This window comes from Lytechinus variegatus, chromosome 10, assembly GCF_018143015.1.
Source record: "Lytechinus variegatus isolate NC3 chromosome 10, Lvar_3.0, whole genome shotgun sequence".
In the NCBI taxonomy this organism is placed as follows: domain Eukaryota; kingdom Metazoa; phylum Echinodermata; class Echinoidea; order Temnopleuroida; family Toxopneustidae; genus Lytechinus; species Lytechinus variegatus.
Genome location: NC_054749.1, coordinates 10,934,216 through 10,958,450, shown reverse-complemented (window position 1 = coordinate 10,958,450; position 24,235 = coordinate 10,934,216). Strand labels below are relative to the sequence as shown.

Sequence of the window (24,235 nt, the reverse complement as noted above, 5' to 3'; positions counted from 1 at the left end):
GCCGTTTTTCTGACGGCGGCGGCGTCAACATCAAATCTTTACCTGAGGTTAAGTTTTTGAAATGATGTCATAACTTAGAAAGTATATGGACCTAGTTAATAAAACTTGGCCATAAAGTTAATCAAGTATTACTGAACATCCTATTAGAGTTTCATGTCACATGACCAAGGTCAAAGGTCATTTAGGGTCAATGAACTTAGACCATGTTGGAGGAATCAACATCGAAATCTTAACCTGAGGTTAAGTTTTTGAAATGTCATCATAACTTGAAAATATATGGACCTAGTTCATGAAACTTGGACATAATCTTAATCAAGTATCACTGAACATCCTGCATGAGTTTCACATCACATGACCAAGGTCAAAGGTCATTTAGGGTCAATGAACTTTGGCCGAATTGGGGATATCTGTTGAATTCCCATCATAACTTTGAAAGTTTATGGATCTGATTCATGAAACTTGGACATAATAGTAATCAAGCATCACTGAACATTTTGTGCAAGTTTCAGGTCTCATGATTAAGGTCAAAGGTCATTTAGGGTCAATGAACTTTGGCCGAATTAGGGGTATCTGTTGAATTACCATCATAACTTTGAAAGTTTATTGGTCTAGTTCATTAAACTTGGACATATGAGTAATCAAATATCACTGAACATCCTGTGCCCATTTCAGGTAACATGACCAAGGTCAAAGGTCAATGAACTTTGGTCGAATTGGGTGTATCTGTTGAATTACCATCATAACTTTGAAAGTTTATGGATCCGATTCATGAAACTTGTACATAAAAGTAATCAAGTATCACTGAACATCCTGTGCGAGTTTCAGATCACATGATCAAGGTCAAAGATCATGTAAGGTCAATGAACTTTGGCCATGTTGGGGTTTTTGTTGAATAACCATCATATCTCTGTAAGTTTATTGGTCTAGTTCATATAAAGTGGACATAAGAGTAACCATGTATCACTGAAAATCTTGTGCGAGTTAGAGTACTATTCAAATTCAGCACTGCTGCTATATTGAACCGCATGATGCAGGTGAGACGGCCAGAGGCATTCCACTTGTTTATTGTTTTTTTCTGATGAACTTTGTCGGAGACCCTTTTTGCGATCATAAATAACATAAAATTAGTCCATTTGAGCCAACAAAAGTAAAAATAATCATACATTTATGATTTTTGGTTGAAATACACGATTTGCATTACCTTGTACATGGAATCATGTTTTTGCGCAATTTCGATCTGACATGCACGTACAAAATGTATAATTACAAAACCGCACACCTGGGCATCGCAAATTTTGTCTCAAATGATGCGCAAGACTTGAAAGTAAAAAGTCAGCGAGAGGTACAGTAAAAAAAATCACACTGCAGGTTTAGTGACAAAATTTTTCAGTTTGATAATGGTTAATTGCATTAAGGGCCTACAATATGGCTAACATGCACACTCAGGCCTCACTGAGAAACAAAACAAGCACGGTTACAATACATGTTCAAAAGAGTGACTGAAATACATACATTTTTTCTCATACATAATTTTTAGTGTTTGAGGTACATGTAAGTTGGAACATATTCCAATTAGCCCCTTATATTTTGTTCCAACTAACCCCAGAAGCGCATTTGACGACACGTTTTTAAGCTTACAGCACAAACAAGTTACTTCACCATGGCATATTAATAACTTTATTATTTAGCTTGGTATAAGTGTTTATTATACCCCCAAACTGGCCAACTTGATCTATAAACTTTTTTGAGATAATTAAACATTTCTGAAAGAGAAAAAATTTACTCATTTGGTGAAAAGACAAAAATTCCTTTCCATCTTCACCAGGCTTGTTGCATATGTGTTGTCTGAAATAAGATGGATGGCTGTTGATAATGGCAATAAATTGAGGGCAGTATTGCATGAATTTAATTAAAGGTGTTAAAGAAAGTTACGATGTTCCAACTAACCCCAATCTCCCCTATATAACTCAAGTTTTATTTATCCAAGAGCAATGAAACTTTTTACATTATTAGCTAATGAATCAAGCTTTAAAATCATACCAAACTTGTGGGCAAAGCTACTTTGGTTTCGAAAATATTTAGGAATAATTCAACAAATTAACCAAAATATGTAACAGCACCACCCTTTTTGGTGGCAACCTCGTGACACATGGCCATGTATAATGGTTAAATTTCTATATATAAGGACTTTTGAAACATTTCATATTGTTTTCCTGTGAAATTCACCAATATTATCGCAGCTGAATGGGCTTATACTGTATGGGTGGGTGCTGGTGCATGGCGTTAAAAGGGGGGGGGGTGACTTTGGACAAAAGGGTGCGTTCCACTTTATTTCAATGTGATGCACTGGTCTGCACCCACCCATATGGTTAAGCTGTTGAGTGGAGATTGTTTTGTTCTGCATTTCGTCAATCTCGATCATCAGTTTTGATCAGGGTAACTGAATGTGCTTTGACATTGTTATCAATCGAATTCATATTCTTTTTCTATTTTCAATTTCATTCTCTCATTTTCATTATTTAAAAAAAAAAATGAAATTTATGCAACAGCTTTATTTGTTATAGAAATATAAGCTTTCTTTTTAAAAACAAACTTTGTTTTAAGTATTTATCAAACCTTTATGCAACAGCTTTATTTGTTATAGAAATATAAGCTTTCTTTTTAAAAACAAACTTTGTTTTAAGTATTTATCAAACCTTTGCTAAATGCTTAGTTGCTTTTTGGGCTGGCGATCTTATCTTTTATTTGATATTTTTGCAGTTTATTTATTCATATATTGCCAAACTCCAAACCGAGCCAAAGTTTAAAAAAACTTTCCAAACCTTGCTAAACTGAACCGGAAGAGGGCACCTGACAGTGATGTAGAAGCTCAAGGGTCATCTGACATAATGTACTTGCCAGACTTTCATTTTTAGCTCATCCGGACCGAAGGGCCCAATGAGCTTATGCCGTGGCATGACGTCCATCGTCTGTCCACAGTTTTAAAATGCTTCTTTGTTGTCATTTCAAGTCCGATTTCAATTCTGTTTGCTTTATATTTTTCATTTCATTTCATTTAGGTTTTATTTCCACAAATCCGTTATGTAACAAAACTTTGATATCTTGCATAACTAAGCTGAACAACCATTACACACGTAGGCTATATAAGTATAAATAGCAAGCATTCTTAATCAATACATATTAATACATGTTTAAGTATACATAAAACGGAAAAGTGGAGGAAACCTTATATGATAAATGTAGCACTAGATGCATGATTCAAAACTTCTACACAGAATTTTGAAACTCATTAGATATGCTAATTTATGTGCATGCATTTTTCAAAATTGACAAAAAATGTTTTCTTTTTTATTTGTTGACCAATTCTGATTTTTTTTGCTTCCATCTGGTAGAGCTGGAAGAAGTTCACTTAAATTCTAAACAGAATTTTGACTACAAACATGCTAATTCATGCAAAATTAATTCATGCTCATTTTTCTATATTCACATAAAATGCTGCTTCTTCTAATTAGTTGACCGATTTTGATTTGTTTTTTTCCACCTGGTAGAGCTTCATATTAGGGTTCACTAAACTTCACTATAGAATTCTGATATTTTGACTAGAAAAAATTGTCACTAACTAATATAATGCAAAATTGATTGAAGCCTATTTTTCAAAATTCATATAAAATGCTTCTTCTTCTTTATCAGGTGATCTGTCGGTTGACAGATTTGATACCTTGATCAACCTGTCTGTTGACAGATCACCTCTTATGTTTCTACGAATTTTCTTTTTTATTTATTTATTTATTTATTCTTTTTATTTATTTTTATTTTTCTACCCTTTTCTTGTTCCACCAAAATCATCAAAACTCTTCAATCAATTTTCATCAAAATATTATCAATTATGCAGAGTTATGCAGTGTGTACGAACAAGTTCAACGTCAAATGGTCATTGTGACGTCATCTACGCGCCATTTTGTAAAATCACATTATCAATCATAAAAAATTAGCAATATTAACATGAAATCAACTTCAGATCAAGGGTCAACTGTCCATGTCATCAGAGGTCGTGTACAGGTCATGACGCGCATGTACACGCACATCAAAATTTTAAAATGCTCAAATTCACTTTTTGATCAAAGTAGAGTGTGTTTCAGGTCATTTGAAGCATTTCAAGAATTTGCGCGCTCACACATTTTCGCGCACGTACACGCGCGTAACGTCCTCACGCAATGTAGAATTGCCGTTTCTTTTACGTCAATGCATTTATTATGAAATTTTTTTTAATTTGATACCGTGATCAATCTTCTACGACCAGTAGTAAAGGAATTAGCTTCCATCAAAGTTTGAATCACGCGCGCGTTGACAATAGGCCAAATAACATGCCTTTACAAAATTCAATATAACTCTTCAGATAGTCAATTGACCCCTAAATTTTCTTTTATATTCGGATAGAGTGTGAATCGTAGATGTGATTTCATGTCACATTTGACCCTAAATTTTATCATGAGTTGTCAAAATGGCATTGGAACTAAAATTTTCCTTTTTTTTGTCTCGCCCACCAGAGGTGAAGGCGAGACTTACGGATCCCAATGTCGTCTGTCCGTCACAAATCTAATGACACATAACTCCACAACCGTATGTCGCTTTTCAAACAAACTTGGATGGTAGATGAACTTGGGGGACCTGCATGTTATGCTGCAGTCAGAGGTCACATGGTAAAGTCAAAGGTCATTTTCAGGTCAACGTTAAAATTTACATGCAAGACTTTCTATGACACCTTACTCCGCAACCGTAAGTCACTTTTTAACCAAACTTGGATGGTAGATGGACTTGGGGGACCTGCATGTTATGCTGCTTTCGGAGGTCACATGGTAAGGTTAAAGGTCATTTTCAGGTCAATGTTAAAGTTTACATGTAAGACTCTTATGACACCTAACTCTGCAACCGTATGTCACTTTTCAGCCAAACTTGGATGGTAGATGTACTTTTGGGACCTGCATGTAATGCTGCAGTCGGAGGTCACTTGGTAAGGTCAAAGGTCATTTTCAGATCAACGTTAAAGTTTACATGCAAGACTCTCTTATGACACCTAACTCTGCAACCGTAAGTCGCTTTTCAACCAAACTTAGATGGTAGATGGACTTGGGGGACCTGCATGTTATGCTGCTTTCGGAGGTCACATGGTAAGGTTAAAGGTCATTTTCAGGTCAATGTTAAAGTTTACATGTAAGACTCTCTTATGACACCTAACTCTGCAACCGTAAGTTGCTTTTCAACCAAACTTGGATGGTAAAGTGACTTAGGGGACCTACATGTTATGCTGCAGTCGGAGGTCTCATGATAAGGTCAAAGGTCATTTTTTAGGTCAACATTATAGTTTACATGCAAGACTCTCTTATGACACCTAATTCTGCAACCATACATGTAAGTCACTTTTCAACCAAACTTGGATGGTAGATGTACCTACATGTAGGCGACCTGCGTGTTTTGCTCTCGTGGGAGGTCTCATGGTAAGGTTAAAGGTCATTTTCAGGTCAACATTAAAGTTTACATGCAAGGCTCTTATGACAAGTGTTATTCCATCCCAGTCATTTCATGATGAAGTTTCAATAGAATTCTGTTGTGTGCCCTCCAAAAGCACGATATTTCTGGTTATTTTCATAAGTGGGCAAGACACAAAATTGCTTTTGCCTTGTGTTTTATAACGTTTTGATAAATTTGCAAATATGACTATAACTCTGTATTTGTTGGTCATTTTTCGCCCAGATTTCGACATATGGTAGCAGAGCTTATACTCTTACTAAATATTTTCTAAAATTCTAATTTTTATCAATTTTTTATCCTCAAAATTGAGAATTTATATAGGCATATCACAATGCCAATTTTCACTGTCAAAAGTCAATTGGAGATAATATTCATTCTGTGAATGATAAGAGTATGAGAAGCTTTGTGGTCTAATGGATAGTGCTCCTGCCTTGCAAAGCGAGGGTCCTTGGTTCGAAACTCACTTGACAATTTTTTTTTTTGCTCATGTATTTGTGCGTAACCTCTATTAGTACTGATTTTTCTCAAAACTTGATTCTACATTCATGGATTCCGGCAACATTATTTTCACTATTTCGTGTAGTCACTCGCGAAATTGCATTTGGCATTCTCTAATAATCAAGATTTTTTTACACAACCTAATTTTTTGTCTTTCAGCTGTATTTAATATGTACTTTCGTTAATAAAAGTTTGTTTATTATGATGATCACATTGATCTGCATTGACATGGTTATATTGATCAAAAATTAGACCATGATCATGAGATTCAGACAGATCACCTAATTCGTCCTCAAGACGAATTAAAATTCTAGTTCCGATTTGATTTTTTTCCATGTGGTAGGTTCACCAGACTTCTACACTGAATTTTAAAATTTTTACTGGGAAATTATTTTTGCTAATTTTTATGCAAAATTTGTTCATAAATCACTGAAAATGCATCTTCTTAATTTGTTGACCTTTTTTTATTTTTTTTCTTCCATCTGGTAGAGCTGCATAATGTTCACCAAAATTCTATACAGAATTTTGAATTTTAATAATTTTGATGCTAATTTATGCAAAATTAATTTAGGCATATTTTTCAAAATTTTGCATAAAATGTTTCTCCTTTATACGCCCGTCTTGAGGGGACGTATTATGGTATCACGCTGTGTGTCCGTCTGTTCAGTTTAACTTAACCTAGGCTCATATAATTTGGTATGTATAATACTAGCATGGATCCAAGGAAGCCTATTGATTTTGAGGTCAAAAGGTCAAGGTCACAGTGACCTATTTTTATTGTACCTTTCTGCAGTCCTTGTAAGCGCGATAACTTCGGTTTAACTTAACCTAAGCTCATATAATTTGGTATGTATAATACTAGCATAGATCCAAGGAAGCCTATCGATTTTGAGGTCAAAATGACAAAGGTCAAGGTTACAGTGATCTATTTTCATTGTACCCTTCTGCAGTCCTTGTAAACGCGATAACTTCAGTTTAACTTAACCTAGGCTCATATAATTTGGTGTGTATGATACTAGCATGGATCCTAGCATTTCTATTGGTTTGAGGTCAAAAGGTCAAAGGTCAAGGACACATTGATGTCTTTCATCTTACCCTTCTGCACTCGTAAACGCGATAACTTCATTTTAACTTAACCTACATGTAGGCTCATATAATTTGGTGTGTATGATACTAGCATACAGATCCTGGCAATTCTATTGATTTTTGAGGTCAAAAGGTCAAGGTCACAGTGACATATTTTCATTGTACCCTTCTGCAGTCCTTGTAAACGTGATAACTTTGGTTGAACTTAAACCTAGGCTCATGTAGTTTGGTGTGAATGATACTAGCATAGATCCTAGCAATTCTATTGATTTTGAGGTCAGAAGGTCAAAGGTGAAGGCCCAATCTTTCACTTTTCTTGCTTGACCAATAGCTATATTTTCCGCATTGAAGACGGGCGTATTATGTGCTCGCCTTAGCGACACTCTTTGTTTTAATTTGTCGACTGATTTTGTTTATTTTTTTCCTTCCATCTGGTAAGAGCTTGATGAGGTTCACCAAATTTTTACCCCAAATTTTGACATTTTTAATGGAAAGTTATACTAATTCAAGCGAAATTCATTCATATATCACAGAAAATTCCTAGCTTCTTTATTATTTGTTTAATAACCAATTTTGATTTTTTTCAGAATGTACAGAGAATTTTGAAATTTTGACTGGAAATTTACTTTTGCTAATTTATGCAAAATGTATTCATATTCACAAATAAATGCTTCTTTAGGCCAAATTTGATTTTTTTTCCTCATCCATCTGGTAGAGTTACATGAGGGTCACCAAACTTCTGCACAGAATTTTGAAATTTTGACAAGAAAGTTTTGCTAATTTATGCAAAATTTATTAATAAATCACATAAAATGCTTTTACCCCTTCATTTGTTGATCAATTTCAATTTTGTTTTGCTTTTTATGGTAGCTCTAGGTGGGGATACAACATTTCTGCACATGTTATTTTATGCATACATGTATTTTCTTTTACAACTCACAAATATGCTTATTTATTTGTTGACCGATTTTGATTTTTTTTTGTTCCATCTGAGATCTACATGTACATGAGGTTCAAAAATGTTATACACAGAATTGAGATATTTTGACTAGAAAAATATGCTTCTTTATACAAAATTTATTTATAAATAATAAAAAATACTTCTTCTCTGTCATTTATTCATCAATTTCAATTCTGTTTCCTCAGTCTATGTCACCAATAATAATTCACCTCAGTGTAAACTCGGCTGAAATTAAAAATTGTCTTAAATTTGCGAGATGCCGGATGAGCTCCACATCTTCATATACATGTAGTTAATGAGCAGATCATGGATTGATGTAGGAGAGACATGGTTAGTGTCTTCTATTGATATATAACTTCTATTTCTATGTTTTCCCTTATTCTTTAAAGTTTCATCATCGCCAGTAAGACTACTGGATGTGAATAAAGATGGAATGGTTGATGTCATATTTGGCTTTTCAGTCGGAAAATCTACTGATCCACCAGGAGTAAAAGCACACTTGTGTGAAAATCTCAGTAAGTCTTTAAATATTTTGCTTTATTAAGCTTCCTGTCAGAATTAGACATGATCCTTCATCACGTTCGATTTTGACAAATGATAATTCTGAATATACGTATGTTATTATTACAGTCAAAATGAGTCTGATCGGTTACACACAGGGTTGTAATCAAAAATTTTTTTATTAAAAAAAACAAATAATACGTTTTTGTCTCACTTGCATCTAGCAGAGTGAGACTATAGGCGCCGCTTTTCCGACGGCGGCGGCGTCAACATCAAATCTTAACCTAAGGTTAAGTTTTTGAAATGACATCATAACTTAGAAAGTATATGGACCTAGTTCATGAAATTTGGCCATAAGGTTAATCAAGTATTACTGAACATCCTATTAGAGTTTCATGTCACATGACCAAGGTCAAAGGTCATTTAGGGTCAATGAACTTAGACCATGTTGGGGGAATCAACATCAAAATCTTAACCTGAGGTTAAGTTTTTGAAATGTCATCATAACTTAGTTCATTAAACTCAGACATAAGGTTAATCAAGTATCACCAAACATCCTACATGAGTTTCACGTCACATGACCAAGGTCAAAGGTCATTTAGGGTCAATGAACTTTGGCCGATTTGGGGGTATCTGTTAAGTTACCATCATAACTTTAAAAAATTTTGGATCTGATTCATAAAACTTGGACAAAAGAGTAGTCAAGTATCACTGAACATCCTGTGCGCATTTGAGGTCACATGACCAAGGTCAAAGGTGAATGAACTTTGGTCATAATGGGGGTATATGTTGAATTACCATCATAACTTTGCAAGTTTATTGATCTGACTTTTGAAACTTGGACATAAGAGTAATCAAGTATCACTGAATATCCTGTGCAAGTTTCAGGTTACATGATCAAGGTCAAAGGTCATGTGAGGTCAATAAACTTTGGCCACATTAGGGATATTTGTTGAATTATCATCCTATCTCTGTAAGTGTATTGGTCTAGTTCAAAAAACGTGGAAATAAGAGTAACCAAGTATCACTGAACATCTTGTGCGAGTTATAGTAGTTTTCAAAGTCAGCACTGCTGCTATGTTGAATTGCGTGATGCAGATGAGACGGCCAGAGGCATTCCACTTGTTGTTTAAAGTTAACATTTCTGAATAAGTTTCCTCCCCTCTTATTCTTATTGGTCAGTATATTGGCAATGTATTCACTAAACTGTACAAGATCTGGCTTGGGCTGTGTAAATCAAAAAATGTAAAACACTCAACATCAATTAAAGAACCAGCTATATTAAGGCAAACACAATTAAAATGTACAGTTCAGATGGGCTATGCAGTACAAAGACACATTGAGCTTTAATTTTTTGATACTCCCTGTGTCATTTTAACCTGCATTTTGACTGTACTACACAGCTGATTAAAATGTGTCTGAATTTAAAGTGTCCCCTTTTATTAGCAATAGATGGTGGATCTAGTTTCTTTGACATGAAGAGTGTCAGTAATATTGATCCTTGCAGAATGACTGTCAAAGTAAAAATGAGATCCCGATACTTGTACATCAACACTGGAAAATGAAAAAAATCAAAGCTAGAAACTGATCGACCAATCACACCATCAGATCAGGATAAGAAAAAGAGTAGGTTCTTCAAAGTCAATGCAAATTCTGTTTTCAACCCAAAATCATAAATGTATGATTATTTTTAGTTTTGCTGGTCTAAATGCATTTATTCTATGCCGTTTATGATCTCAGAAGTGCCCCCAACAAATTTAATTGAAAAAAACTATGAAAAACAAAAGGTAAAAAAAACAAGGAAATACATAAGAAATGCAAAAAAAATGAATAAATTAATCTGATATCGCAATTTTTTTCAAGTACACTTGCTAGGATCACCAAAGAGAGTTTTATACCAAAATTTTGAACAATTGGAGCTTTATTTAGGGAGTAAGAGGGAAAAGTATGATTTCGCTTACTAATTATGCATTTAGCATAATTGCTTAATACCAATTTGCATGAAATAAACCACTGTACAGTTTTGTAGATTATGTCCAAGACAACCTGCGTGCCAATTTTCAGCATGATCGCGCGGCCAATGGCCGAGATCTCAAGGGGGGCCTGGGAGGCCCCCCCTGGCCATATGAACACCCCAAAACCCCGGCCTAGATAGGGTTACAGGTAAGGGCATTCAATGTATTGTTCGAACACTCTTTAAAGTTTGGTTAATTGAAACTTTGAGTCTTAATAAAGCACTCTCGCATTGTGAATACTTCTACTAATATTTAATTTTGTGTGCGATCGTATGACCACTGATATTTTGATGAAAAAAGAGTCACATCAAAGAGGTGTACCCTCATTTTACTTTTAATTAATCCAAAATAACTTCATAACTCACCATAAGACTTAAAACTTGACATCCCACAGAAAATGTTACCTAACTTCATAATTTTTACTGGTTACTCACGTTACATGATGGTTTAGTTACATTACACAGTTACTCTCGTTACAGTTTTTCTTCATCATTTTTATAAAAAATTGTATTTTTTAATGATTTTGATAGTCATCACCGTGTCAAAGATTGTTTGAAGGAAGAGAATTAATTAAACCTATTAATTGTGAAGAATTTTTCTCTCAGAAAACAAAGTCTGTTTTTTTGGTTACTCACGTTACATCACCTGAGCAGGTTGCAATATTTATTTTTCAATGAGTACTACAAATTTACTTGAAAAGCTGTTGTGTATTTTAAGTAATTTGACTCTTCTAAACTTCAGAAATATATAAAGTGGTATGATGTTGCAATAGCAAAATGGTGATAAGGCATATTTCATTTTTCACTATTTTTCTTGTACTTTGGTACAGAATGGAAGACACAACTTTTGACCATTTTTTTCCAAAGTATACATATAAAAATAAACTTTTTATTTTTTGTTCCTGAAACTATCATGTATTAAGGACTTAAAGTATTCAAAAATTCAAGAAAATATTGAATTTGAATTTTTAAACTCACGTCCATCAACCTATGGAATTGCCCAAATGTGATTAATGCGTAATTTGTATGCAAAACCATTACTTTTTCCTCTAGCTCCCTAGATGAGCTCCAAATATTCTCATTTTTGGCAAAGAAACTCGTTGTGGTGTTCTTAGCAAATGTACATGAAAAACATTGCAATACCAGGTCAATTTCTAGTGTATTACATTGTTTTTTGTATTTATTTCTTTTGAACCTTTTGTTATTTTTTCTGGGACGTTTTTGAGATCATTAACAGTATAAAATAAATCCATTTGGACTAGCAAAACTAATAATAATCACACATAAGTTTTGGTTGAAAACACTTTTTGCATTGATTTTGGGGCAATTGTTGGTCTGGCATTCAGATTCAGATAATAATAAACATTAAAATTTGTCCTCCACTGGCAGTACATTATTATTATTTATTATTAACACTAATGACATATAAATTTACAAATATTTAACATTGAAGGAATTATACATGTAAATGAAAATGTATTGCAATACAATAAGGAGTAGCAAAATAATTTCTCATACGACAGAATAAAAAAAAAGTGGCGAGAGATAACCACGGAGAAAGGAAGGAAAAGAATGTGTAAAAGAAAGAAGTCAACTGGATAGAAACATTGAGACATAGAGTAGCAAAGAAAGAAAGGGAAGAGAGAAAAGGGAGAAAGGTAAAAAGAAGGGAAACGGCGGAAAGAGAGAGATAGAAGGGGAAAATATAACATGGAGAGAAGATACACAGCTACAAGTAAAAAGTAGTTACATAATAAGAATACATTAAAAACCAGCTAGTGTATGAATTAGGACTATGAATGGAAATGATAGAGGCAAGAATAGGCAGGAGGTCGGATAAGTAGTGTTTTGAGATGAAATTTGCACTTACAAAATGTTGCGTAAATTTCAAAACCGCATACCCGGGCATCACAAAATTGGTCTCAAAAGATGCGCAAGACTTAAAGTCTTCAGCGGGCAGTGCGGGCAAAAAATTTTGCATTGGGAATATATTACTCGAATCGTTGAGGTGGGGGCATGATCCATCCCCCCCCCCCGGCCCAAAGAGTTAAAGGGATGGTCCAGACTGGAGATATTTATATCTCTATAAATATACCGGTAGTAAAATTCACAAAGCAAAACGCTGAAAATTTGAGCAAAATCGAATAACAAATACAATGTAACAAAGTTATTGAATTCAAATATTTGCATTATTTTGGTGAAACAGTTCCAGGCATGTCTTCATGAATATTCATTAGGTGCCCAGAAGGAAAAACCAGTTAGACCAGTATTTTTTTTTACTGGTTTCCGTTATAATTATACTGGTTTCCAGTATATTTTTACTGGGCCAGTTGATTTTTAACTGGACCAGTAAAAATCAACTGGAGACCAGTTCCAACAATTGCATTCCAGTTGAAGCAATTAGTAATACCAGTTAAATTGTTTTTCATTAAACTGGTGTTACTGGTCCAATAAATGGTTTCCAGTAGATTTTTACTGGTTTCCAGTATATGTTTACTGGACCAGTTGATTTTTAACTGGACCAGTAAAATGAACTGGAGACCAATTCAAACAATTTCATTCTGGTTACTGGTCCAATAAATAATGACTTTCAAGTCAGATCATTTAACAAATTATGAAAAATGAATCTTACAATTCAGAGAAAGTTATTATCGTTATCATTGTTATCATCATTGCTCTTATGATTATCACAATTATTATTATTATGATCATTCTTGTAATCATTCTTATTACTGTTATTATTGTTGATATTGTAATTATTATTATCAATATTATCATAATTATCAATTATTGATATTATAATTAAAATAATTATTTCCTCTAATTATGATTAATATCAAAGCAAGATGTATTCCTCTGATATATAGTCAACTGGTCTAAAGTAATTCAATGTTTGAAATTAAACTGGTCAAGACCAGTAATACCAGTAATTCTGATGATGCTGATCACATGGTTTACCTCATTTGCATATTTCCTGTTTTTTAAAGAAAAATCAGGATTTATAATGGAATATCTTTGCAATAGCACTCATTGTTGTTTGAAAACCTTCAAAATAATTGTGTGAACTAATTCACAATGAAAATGTGTAATTTTATACATCACATTCAAAATAACAGCAGAAAGATTAATTTACTAACCATCTTTTCCATCACATTTCACTGGCCATGGTATATAACAAACCAAATGCATGTAATAAACTGATCCAGTAAGACCAGTACGAGGACCAGTTTGACCAGTTTGAGGACCAGTGAGACCAGTATGACGACCAGTGAGACCAGTATGAAGACCATTGAGACCAGTAACAACCACCAGAAACAAGACCAGTATAAAATTCCAGTACTTCAAGACCAGTTTAATTTTTAACTGGACCAGTAAAATTTTAACTGGACCAGTATGACCAGTTAGACCAGTAAACCGATGTTCCAATTTCCAGAGTTACCAGTTAAAATTATACTGGTCTAACTGGTCCAGTGGAACTGGTTTTTCCTTCTGGGTGGACTGATGATGTCATATCTCCACTTTTTCTTTTGTATTTTATTATATGAAATTAGGTTTATTCAAATTTTTTCTACCAAGAACTAAAACGATTGGATTGACACAAATATTGAACTTTAAAAATCAATATCTTCATTGTTTGTTATCTGATTTTGATGATTTTTTCAGCATTTTGCTCTGTGAATTTATTTAGATATGAATATTTTCAGCCCAGACCATCCTTTTGAATCCCAATTTAAATCAACATGATTAAAGTCCGCCAACCCTGCAGAATAGTATGCAGTTACAGTACCTCACTTGCCTCAAATGTTCAAAATCTTTATAATGATTTTTTGTTTGTGTGTGTTTTTTTTTTCTACTAGATATTTCATCATCTGGCTGTGGTGGTGGTGTTATAGCTTTGAGTGGTTGGAGAGGTGAAGTGTTATGGAGACTAGACACCAATCAGACAAACATTAATAGCTTAGTCTGCAATCAACTGGATGTCAACAATGATGGTCAATTGGATTGTCTAGCAGCAGGAGATCATGGTTTGCTCATAGCCATCAACACAAAAAATGGTTTGTGTTTAACCTCTTTAAATATGTTTTGGTTTAAAAAACATAACAAAGTCATTGAATGAACTTAAATATAAACTGACTTAATTATTGGGTGTATGAATAGTTGGTTAGGGGATATCTGACAACTGCACTTGATACACTAACCCTCATCAATTCTCCCACATGCTGGATCCAAGTGCCACATCCTGGTACACTGCTTCAGCTAAACCATGTGAGGGGTTGATGTTGACATTCAGAAAAAAGAAGAACAAAAAACAAACATATTGGCTTTCTTAACACCTTCAGTGTAATTTGCCATATAACGAAAGTTTGATGTTGTTTGAAGGTTTCCATGTACTATTGCTGATGTGGTTTACAGTACACCAAGTGGAGTGTTATAGAAACAGTGGATAGAAGAAGAAAAGAAATGGATAGGCAGGAAAGTGGAAATTTGAGAGTAGAGTAATCTTTCTTGAATGTAGTCCTGAAAAGGACTGTAAACCAGAAGAGATTGATGAGTTGAGAACAGCTTGAGTAGTAGGATGGATGAGAAGATGCTGGCTTGAGTCAGCGAGTAGAGATGATGAGTAGAAGCAGTACTCTACTCTCAAATTCCCACTTTCTCGCCTATCCATTCTTTTCTTCTTCTATCCACTGTTTCTATAACACTCCACATGGTGTACCGTAAACTACATCAGCGATTAATGAAAGTTTGTTGACCTTTTGACATTTCCGGTCATAACTTTTTAAAGGGAGGTCAAGAGTATATGATTGTGTACACTTTTTGGTTCAGTATGATCAGACAAACAATTTGATGTATGAAAAATTTTGACCCCTCACATGGTCAATATGACCATTAGAAATTTGTCACCAAGTTTAAAGTTGTTTCTTGTGATGTCACCAATCACATAAAAGTGAAAAATCAGACTTAGCCAATTTGTCAAAGTAAATGACATATGCTGCCCGACTCGCAATGATGGATTAGGGTTCGGGTTCGGGGGATACATGTTCTTGGCTGCGCGACCCACTGATCATTTGTATTTACAATACAGTGTAGAAGTAAAATTTGTCTAGTTCTGTAATGTAATAGGATAATATCTTATTGCGGGCAGGCATGCCATGCATGTGTATACCGTGTGTGAGAAAGTACAATGTATAGTGACATTATTTAATTAAAATTAATTCGAGGTTGGTTTGGCAATTACTATTTTTCCCTGAGGGGCATTTTTTTTTCGATAGAGGCCTACCATTTCTCCTTTTTTATGTAAACATGCCTTTGTAATCTTATCTTATCAGGTGTCGTTCTATGGGAGTCTGATCCATTAGTTACTGTAACATACTGGTCATATTCTCAACCCCAGACCTTGCCGAATGATCTCAATCATGATGGTATCCTAGATCTTGTAATCTCACATGGTGTAACAGACAAAACACAGGTATGAACTATCCCTTCTAACACAGTGATGTTTCACAAAGATTTAACCATAGTGTCCAATAATCTACCGAATCATAGGCCTTGGTGAGATCTATGAAGGCCGTGTAGAGATCTTGATGATGTCTCTACACTTCACTAGTATCTGTCTGATTGAGAATACCATATCAATGGTTCTTTGCCCAGGCCGAAAACTACACTGTGATTCAGGTAGAGCTTCCTCGGCAACTGCTGATAGGCATTGTGACAAAATTCTAGCTAGAATTTTTGCAGCAACTGAGAGAAGAGAGATTCCACGGTAATCATCACTTAAAGATTTCTCTCCCTTTTTGAAGACTGTGAAAGTTAAAGCATATCTCAGTTCCAATGGGACGGATTCCTGTTCCCAGATCAGTTTATAGAGATCATGTAGATTTTTACTTAACTCGGATCCAGCTGATTTATTGATTTCGGCTGGGGTAATATCTGGTCCAGCTGCTTTACCATTTTTCATAGCTTTGACAGCACTTACCACTTCAGTGATGGTTGGTATTTCATTCTGTATTGTTGTTATAAGGCTTTCAGTTGCTGTTGTTTCCACTGAGCAAGGTTGATTTTCCAGGTACACTGGAGAGCTTATAATTTACTCTAGTCTGTATCAATAATTTTTGTACCCCCTAGGCCATGGAATATGAACGGAAATAGGATTCTAGGGTGGATAATGTGTCAGTTTGATCCATTTTCAGTGAATGGCGGCCATCTTAGACACCATCTTAAAAATAACTCTTTTCCCGGATGCAGATTTTGGTAGATTCTTAATATGTTAATCCTGAGGTCAAGTAGTACAAAAAAACGTTGATAAATCATTTGTTGCAATTTTGTTCCGGGTAAGGGTATTTTTAGTTGTATATTGACCCGTCTAATAAAGCAAAGAAGCAAACAATAGGTAATTCATTTTAACAAGGTAGGATAGCCTTAAGAAGACCAAATATTCACTGAAGACATACTCAGATTTATATTTTATGTACTTCTATTAACCTTTTTTGAACAGAGTGGTGTTGGAGTTGGAAGACTTTTATTGTTGTCAGGGAAGACAGGCCAATCACTTGGTACATTTCTAGAGATGCCAGATGGACATACATCAGTTAGCCCACCAATAGTTTTTCAAGCTGTTGATGATAGCAATCCATTTATTGTATTTGGAACAGATGTAGGATCAGGAACCTCTTACACTACACCAGGTATGTAATACACATGTATGAGTGTGTTTGTGGCAACGCAAGCGATTCCAAGGACCACTGCCATTGCAATATACTCTGTTCTTCGTACAATATTATGAACCATTGTTTTTTCACTTTTTGGTATTGTATTCTCATACAGTGAAATGGGTATAAAAGTTTCAAAAATTGAGGAATAGGGTATAACCTAGATACATGTAGGTGATAAGGGACCATATCAGGCAATTTCAATATTGCATCTTTCCTGCAGGAATCTTACAAGCATCTCTTCACATTTCATCATAAACAAAATAATGGGCAATGCAAAAAGCTGTACACTTGCAGTATGGGATGCTATTAGTGCTGAAAAAGAAATGCAAGAAAGCTGTACATTTGCAGTATTGGGAGCTATTAGTGCTGAAAAAGAAATGCAAGAAAGCTGTACACTTGCAGTATGGGGTGCTATTAGTGCTGAAAAAGAAATGCAAGAAAGCTGTACACTTGCAGTATTGGGAGCTATTAGTGCTGAAAAAGAAATGCTGAAATGAATACAAAGACCTGTTTTGGTGGTTTGGTATTAAAAAAATAAATAAAATAAAGGAACATTATGTTACTATTGAAAACACTTAACGGAAGGACGTATCCCTATCTCTGCATATTTAAGCCATGCGCGTTGACGTCACAATAAGTGAACAGGTGAGTAATCAGATATCAGCTGATTTTTCCAAGCATCTGCACTCTAACAACAAATCTTGATCTATTTTATGAAGCTGTTAGCTGAAAATAAAATAACTTTTTAAATGCCTCTACCTCTGAAAAATACTTTACTCTGCAGTGCTGCAATACATGATGAAAATGATCTTGAGTTTGATTAAATGAGATAGTGGTGTAGAATTTATCCTTGTGAAGAAAGAAGCCTTATGGCGTGTTTTTGTCTCGTCTGCATAGCAGAGCAAGATTATAGGCACCGCTTTTCTGATGGTGGCGACGGCATTATCAATATCAAATCTTAACCTAAGGTTAAGTTTTTGAAATGACATCATAACGTAGAAAGTATATAGGCGTAGTTCATGAAATTTGGACATGAAGGTTATCAAGTATTACTGAACATCCTGCTTTGGTTTCAGGTTTCATGACCAAGGACAAAGGTCATTTAGGGTCAATGAACTTAGACCATGTTTGGGAATCAATGTCGAAATCTGAACCGAAGGTTAAGTTTTTGAAATGTCATCAGAACTTAGAAAGTATACAGACCTAGTTCATTAAACTTGCACATGATGGTATTGAAGTATTACTGAGCATCCCCCCCCCCAATTTTCAGGTCACATGACCTAGGTTAAACGTCATTTAGGGTCAATTAAGTTTGGGCATGTTAGGGGTATTTGTTGAATTTCCATCATAACTTTGAATGTTTATGGAGCTAGTTTTAAAACTTAAGACATAAGAGTAATCAAGTATCGGTGAACATCCTGTGCAAGTTTCAGGTCACACGACTTATGCCAAATTTTGTGAATCATTTAATCAGCGGCCGGGCAACGCTGGTGAAGCAGCGGTTGTCCAGCCTTCAAGATTTCTGCGTTGGCCTAGCGGACCCAAGCGTTCACAAACTTTCATCTAGCGGTGCCAAACTTTGACTGGGCGTTGTTAGAGCGGTAGTCAACTTTGTTGGAGCAGAAAATTGCCAGCTCCTAACCGCTCGCAATATTTTGAGCAGCTCAAAACTTTCGGAGCGGTAGGAGGTGGCCGAGCATATTCGGCGTTGCCTTAACGGAGGCCAACTTTGGTTAAACAGTGGTGAACGGTAGCGAGCGGTGATGATTTTTTTTCTCTCCGCTCCAACAACGCTCGGGCGGTATGACCAGGCCTTTAACTTTATACCACAAAAATTGTAATCTTTTTACCTTTTTAGGTTCCATGTGGGTTATAAGTCTGGAGATGTTGGTATGTTATGTCACTGAAAGCAACTGTGTTACAAGAACTCATATAGAGGAGCAACAGTATGGAGTATCAACCATTAATGACCATGTGATTGAAATTATAAGGTAAGTTCTATTTCACTGTAAAACTCTTATTCAGGATCTTGTTTCCAAATTCCACTCCGAAGTATCTAAATCAAATTATTTTTGAAATACTTGTTTTGGGGGTTCACGCACATTGTGCTAATATACGCGCATAAACAATGTTGGATATTGAAAAGAGGCAAATTTTTGCGCCTTGCCATTTTCACTAAGATTTCAACTTGACTGGTTGAATCGATCCTTCAAAATGAGAATAGACTAGTATATTTCATGTTCATGTTCCTATTTCTTTTAAATGAAATTGCATCAAAATGAGGTGACTATGAGGTGATACTGAATGACCTTGACAATGCCTGTATTACTTGAGTTTAGTGCAGTGTTTTCAATCAATCCATCGTTTAAGATGAAAATTTTATCTTAAGTAAGTCTAGGCTGCAGTGTAGGGCCCGGTAGGGGCAGGGCCAGGCTCTCTTTGAGGGCGGACAATGTATACAGTCACATATGATTTCATTTCAAAGTTGATTTCTTTGAGTTAGAGTCTTTAGACTTAACTGATCATCATCAATCAGAAAAGACAGGGCTAAGAAATCATTGATAATGATTACCTGGGGCCCGTTGCAGAAAGGGTTGCAATCAGTCGCAACTCTAAAAATCACTCGCAACTTGATTTTCAACCAATTAACAGCGCGCATTTGGGACTTGCGATTGATTATTTGGCTTCCGTTTAAATGCAACTCTTTCTGCAATGGGCCCCAGGTCTACAGTATATACAAATTTACTACAACATTATGGAGATCAGATCCAGTGTTAACTGAAAGGAAATAAGCAGAATGAAGCTTTGACTTAATCTGGCAGTTATTACATGTACATGTATCTAGTTTGAGGGTTTGACTCAAGTTGAATGATAGTCCACATATTACTGCACTGACAGTAATTCACTGACATTTTAAAATCTTTATTAGATCAGCATCGACTGCATAAAATTGTTAATTTTTGCTTGAAATAGATTTGTAAGGTTAAAGGTATTGAAATGATCTTGCCTAATTCATGATTCCTTATGTGATTTGCCAGGCTTGAGCAAAATTTGATGAAAATAAAGCCTAAAAAACACAAGACACATTCATGCTCTTGTTATTTTGGATCGGTTTTACCACATTTGTCATTTTAGCAGGCTAAGGGCCCTTTGTTGTGTCACGGTATATAGTATATGATATTGAAATGATAGTCAATTTTCGTATATGTTCTTGGTGGACCATCCAGAAAATTCTACAGTGCAAATAAATAGAAATTAATGTTTAGAAAGCATACATTTTTTTTTATTTCTTTGCCTATTACGGATTGGAAGCTGAAGTAAACTTTCTGTATAGAGCGCATCTGAAAAAGTCTACACTTTGAAATAGTCCTTTGAAATGTCAGTCATGCAGGTTCTAATTACAATTTAGTCCCTGGCTACAGTTGTGGGTGAATTCACCCCAGAAATCAATGTATGGAAAAAAATTGATTTTGGTGTGGGCGGAGGTCACATGTTAAGGTCAAAGGTCATTTAAAGGTCAACATTTAAAGTTTACATGCAAGATTCTCTTATGACTCCTAACTCTGCAACCGTAAGTCACTTTTCAACCAAACTTGGATGGTAGATGGATTTGGGGGACCTGCATGTTATGCTGCAGTCAGAGGTCACATGGTAAGGTCAAAGGACATTTTCAGGTCAACGTTAAAGTTTACATGCAAGACTCTCTTATGACACCTAACTCTGCAACCGTAAGTCACTTTTCAACCAAATTTGGATGGTAGATGGAATTGGGTCACCTCCATGTTATGCTGCAGTTGGAGCTCACATGGTAAGATCAAAGGTTTTCAGGTCAACGTGAAATTTTTTAATGCAAGACTCTTATGACACCTAACTCCGCAACTGTAAGTCACTTTTCAACCACACTTGGATGGTAGATGGACTTGGGGGACCTGCATGTTATGCTGCAGTCAGAGGTCACACTGTTAGGTCAATGGTCATTTTCAGGTAATCGTTGAAGGTCACATGCAAGACTCTCTTTCTTCGCAACCATAAGTCACTTTTCAACCACATTTGGATGGTAGATGGGCTTGGGGGACCTGCATGCTAGGGTCATTGTCGCCAAAATAGTTGTATTTATTTGTCAAATTTCTTTGTGACCTCTATACAGTGCGTATCAAAAAAAAGTTTACACTTTAAAAAAGCCCTGGGAATTCAAATATATACAACATGTGGGTAATTTTTTCACATATAATCTTAGGTTTGGGTCTCATCTATCCAATGAAAGTAAAAGTTTTGACAGAATGTTACACTTGAGTGAGTACTGTCCATTTTTGTAAAGATCGCAGAAATCTGTTTGCGCAGAAATGCTCATTTTTACGCTGTGCACTTTTAGTCAATTGACATAAAACGGATACATTCAAGTATACTGTATTATTTTTGCCACCCAAATTGAAATTTCAACATTTAGTAAGCACAAGCTTTACCCCTTTTGTGCCAGCTGGATCTGAGGACATAACTGAACCTGAACAAAAGTTTATATCAGACATCTCCAGCATTTTTACACTGAGTTTTTGTCTCACCTGCGAAGCAGAGTGAGACTATAGGCGCCGCTTTTCCGGTGGCAACGGCGGCGGCGTCAACATCAAATCTTAACCTGAGGTTAAGTTTTTTAAATGACGTCATAACTTAGAAAGTATATGGACCTAGTTAATAAAACTTGGCCATAAGGTTAATCAAGTATTACTGAACATCCTATTAGAGTTTCATGTCACATGACCAAGGTCAAAGGTTATTTAGGGTCAATGAACTTAGACCATGTTGGAAGGATCAACATCGAAATCTTAACCTGAGGTTAAGTTTTTGAAATGTCATCATAACTTGAAAATATATGGACCTAGTTCATGAAACTTGGACATAAGGTTAATCAAGTATCACTGAACATCCTGCACGAGTTTCACGTCACATGACCAAGGTCAAAGGTCATTTAGGGTCAATGAACTTTGGCCGAATTGGGGATATCTGTTGAATTCCCATCATAACTTTGAAAGTTTATAGATCTGATTCAGGAAACTTAGACATAATAGTAATCAAGCATCACTGAACATTTTGTGCAAGTTTCAGGTCTCATGATCAAGGTCAAAGGTCAGTTAGGGTCAATGAACTTTGGCCGAATCGGGGGTATCTGTTGAATTACCATCATAACTTTGAAAGTTTATGGATCTAATTCATGAAACTTGTACATAAGAGTAATCAAGTATCACTAAACATCCTGTGCGAGTTTCAGGTCACATGATCAAGGTCAAAGGTCATGTAAGGTCAATGAACTTTGGCCATGTTCGGGTTTTTTGTTGAATAACCATCATATCTCTGTAAGTTTATTGGTCTAGTTCATAAAAAGTGGACATAAGAGTAACCATGTATCACTGAACATCTTGTGCGAGTTAGAGTAGTATTCAAAGTCAGCACTGCTGCTATATTGAACCTCGTGATGCAGGTGAGACGGCCAGAGGCATTCCATTTGTTATCATTTAAAGTGGGTTTACATTTCATTTTTCATTTAATACTTGTTCTCCACACTTTTCCCAAGCTTGACAATGATTAGGCCTAACAAAATTAAAATCAAGCCTTAGCCATTTCATGTAAATCACAGCTTCAAAGTCTTTTGGTCAAGGAAACAAGTTTAAAAAGGTAAAAGATATCTTCAAATCAATTTTACCTGCTCAATTCCACGTTTTCTTAATGATTAAGATCTACTTTTATTTACATAACTATTTCAAGGTTCTGCGCAAATCATTTTTCACTAACTTTTCAAAAGTTAGTGGTGCTCACTCAAGCGGAAATATTTTTCGACAGTTATATCGTCATTTGCTTAAATGGATCTTAGTCCGGGGCTGGGAGAGTTTATTCAGCTGATCGGATACAAAAGGTTTGATGGTCCCATCATGTTGGCATGAAGGCAGTGATTAAGGAAAAGTGTTGCTGCCGGGCAATATCCTGTACGGAAGGCTCCGATGGCCCCCAAAATTGGTTTATTCAGCTGAAAAGGTACATGGCTAATTCTTTTTGCAATGGACCGAGTATACATTGAGATTTTAAAAAATACCAATGCCAGCAACTTTATCCTGTACGGGGGCCCAGACAGTAGGCCCAAAGGGCCCCCCGAAAATGGGTTTATTCAGCTGAAAAGGTACATGGCTAATTGTTTTTGCAAGTAAACGTGGATACATCAGGATTTCCCAAAATACCCATAACACCAACTATATCCTGTACGGGGGCCCAGACAGTAGCCCCAAAGTGCCCATATATCCTGTATATGTCCCACAACTAATTTATAAAGCTAAAAATGTATATGGATAATTCCTTTTGAAATGGAGGCAGTATACATTGGGATTTTCAAAAATACCCATGCCAGCAATTTTATCCTGTACGGAGGCCCAGATAGTAGGTCAAAAGGGCCCCCCGAAAATGGGTTTATTCAGCTGAAAAGGTACATGGCTAATTCTTTTTGCAAAGGACCGAGTATGTATTGGAATTTCCCAAAATACCCATGCCAGCAACTTTATCCTGTATGGGGGCCCAGACAGTAGGCCCAAAGGGCCCCCCGAAAATGGGTTTATTCAGCTGAAAAGGTACATGGCTAATTGTTTTTGCAAAGGACCGAGTATACATCGGGATTTCCCAAAATACCCATGCCAGCAATTATATCCTGTATGGGGGCCCAGACAGTAGCCCCAAAGTGCCCATATATCCTGTATATGTCCCACAACTAATTTATAAAGCTAAAAATGTATATGGATAATTCCTTTTGAAATGGAGGCAGTATACATTGGGATTTTCAAAAATACCCATGCCAGCAATTTTATCCTGTACGGGGCCCAGACAGTAGCCCCAAAGTGCCCATATATGTCCCACAACTAATTTATTCAGCTGAAAATCAACACGGATAATTCCTTT

The 24,235-nt window shown here is 35.6% G+C and overlaps 1 protein-coding gene across 3 annotated transcripts in view; it reads left to right on the top strand.

Annotated features, from left to right (window-relative positions):
• Positions 1 to 24,235, top strand: part of LOC121423368 (protein FAM234B-like) — an 80,512-nt gene that overhangs the window by 29,323 nt on the left and 26,954 nt on the right. For 2 of the 3 annotated variants that reach the window (XM_041618730.1, XM_041618729.1), the window contains 5 exons: positions 8,464 to 8,589; positions 14,447 to 14,644; positions 15,920 to 16,059; positions 17,086 to 17,275; positions 19,161 to 19,293. In XM_041618730.1, the coding sequence (XP_041474664.1) occupies positions 8,464 to 8,589; positions 14,447 to 14,644; positions 15,920 to 16,059; positions 17,086 to 17,275; positions 19,161 to 19,293 (787 nt within the window). The remainder of the gene's footprint in view (positions 1 to 8,463; positions 8,590 to 14,446; positions 14,645 to 15,919; positions 16,060 to 17,085; positions 17,276 to 19,160; positions 19,294 to 24,235) is intronic. The other variant, XM_041618731.1, reaches the window with a different exon arrangement.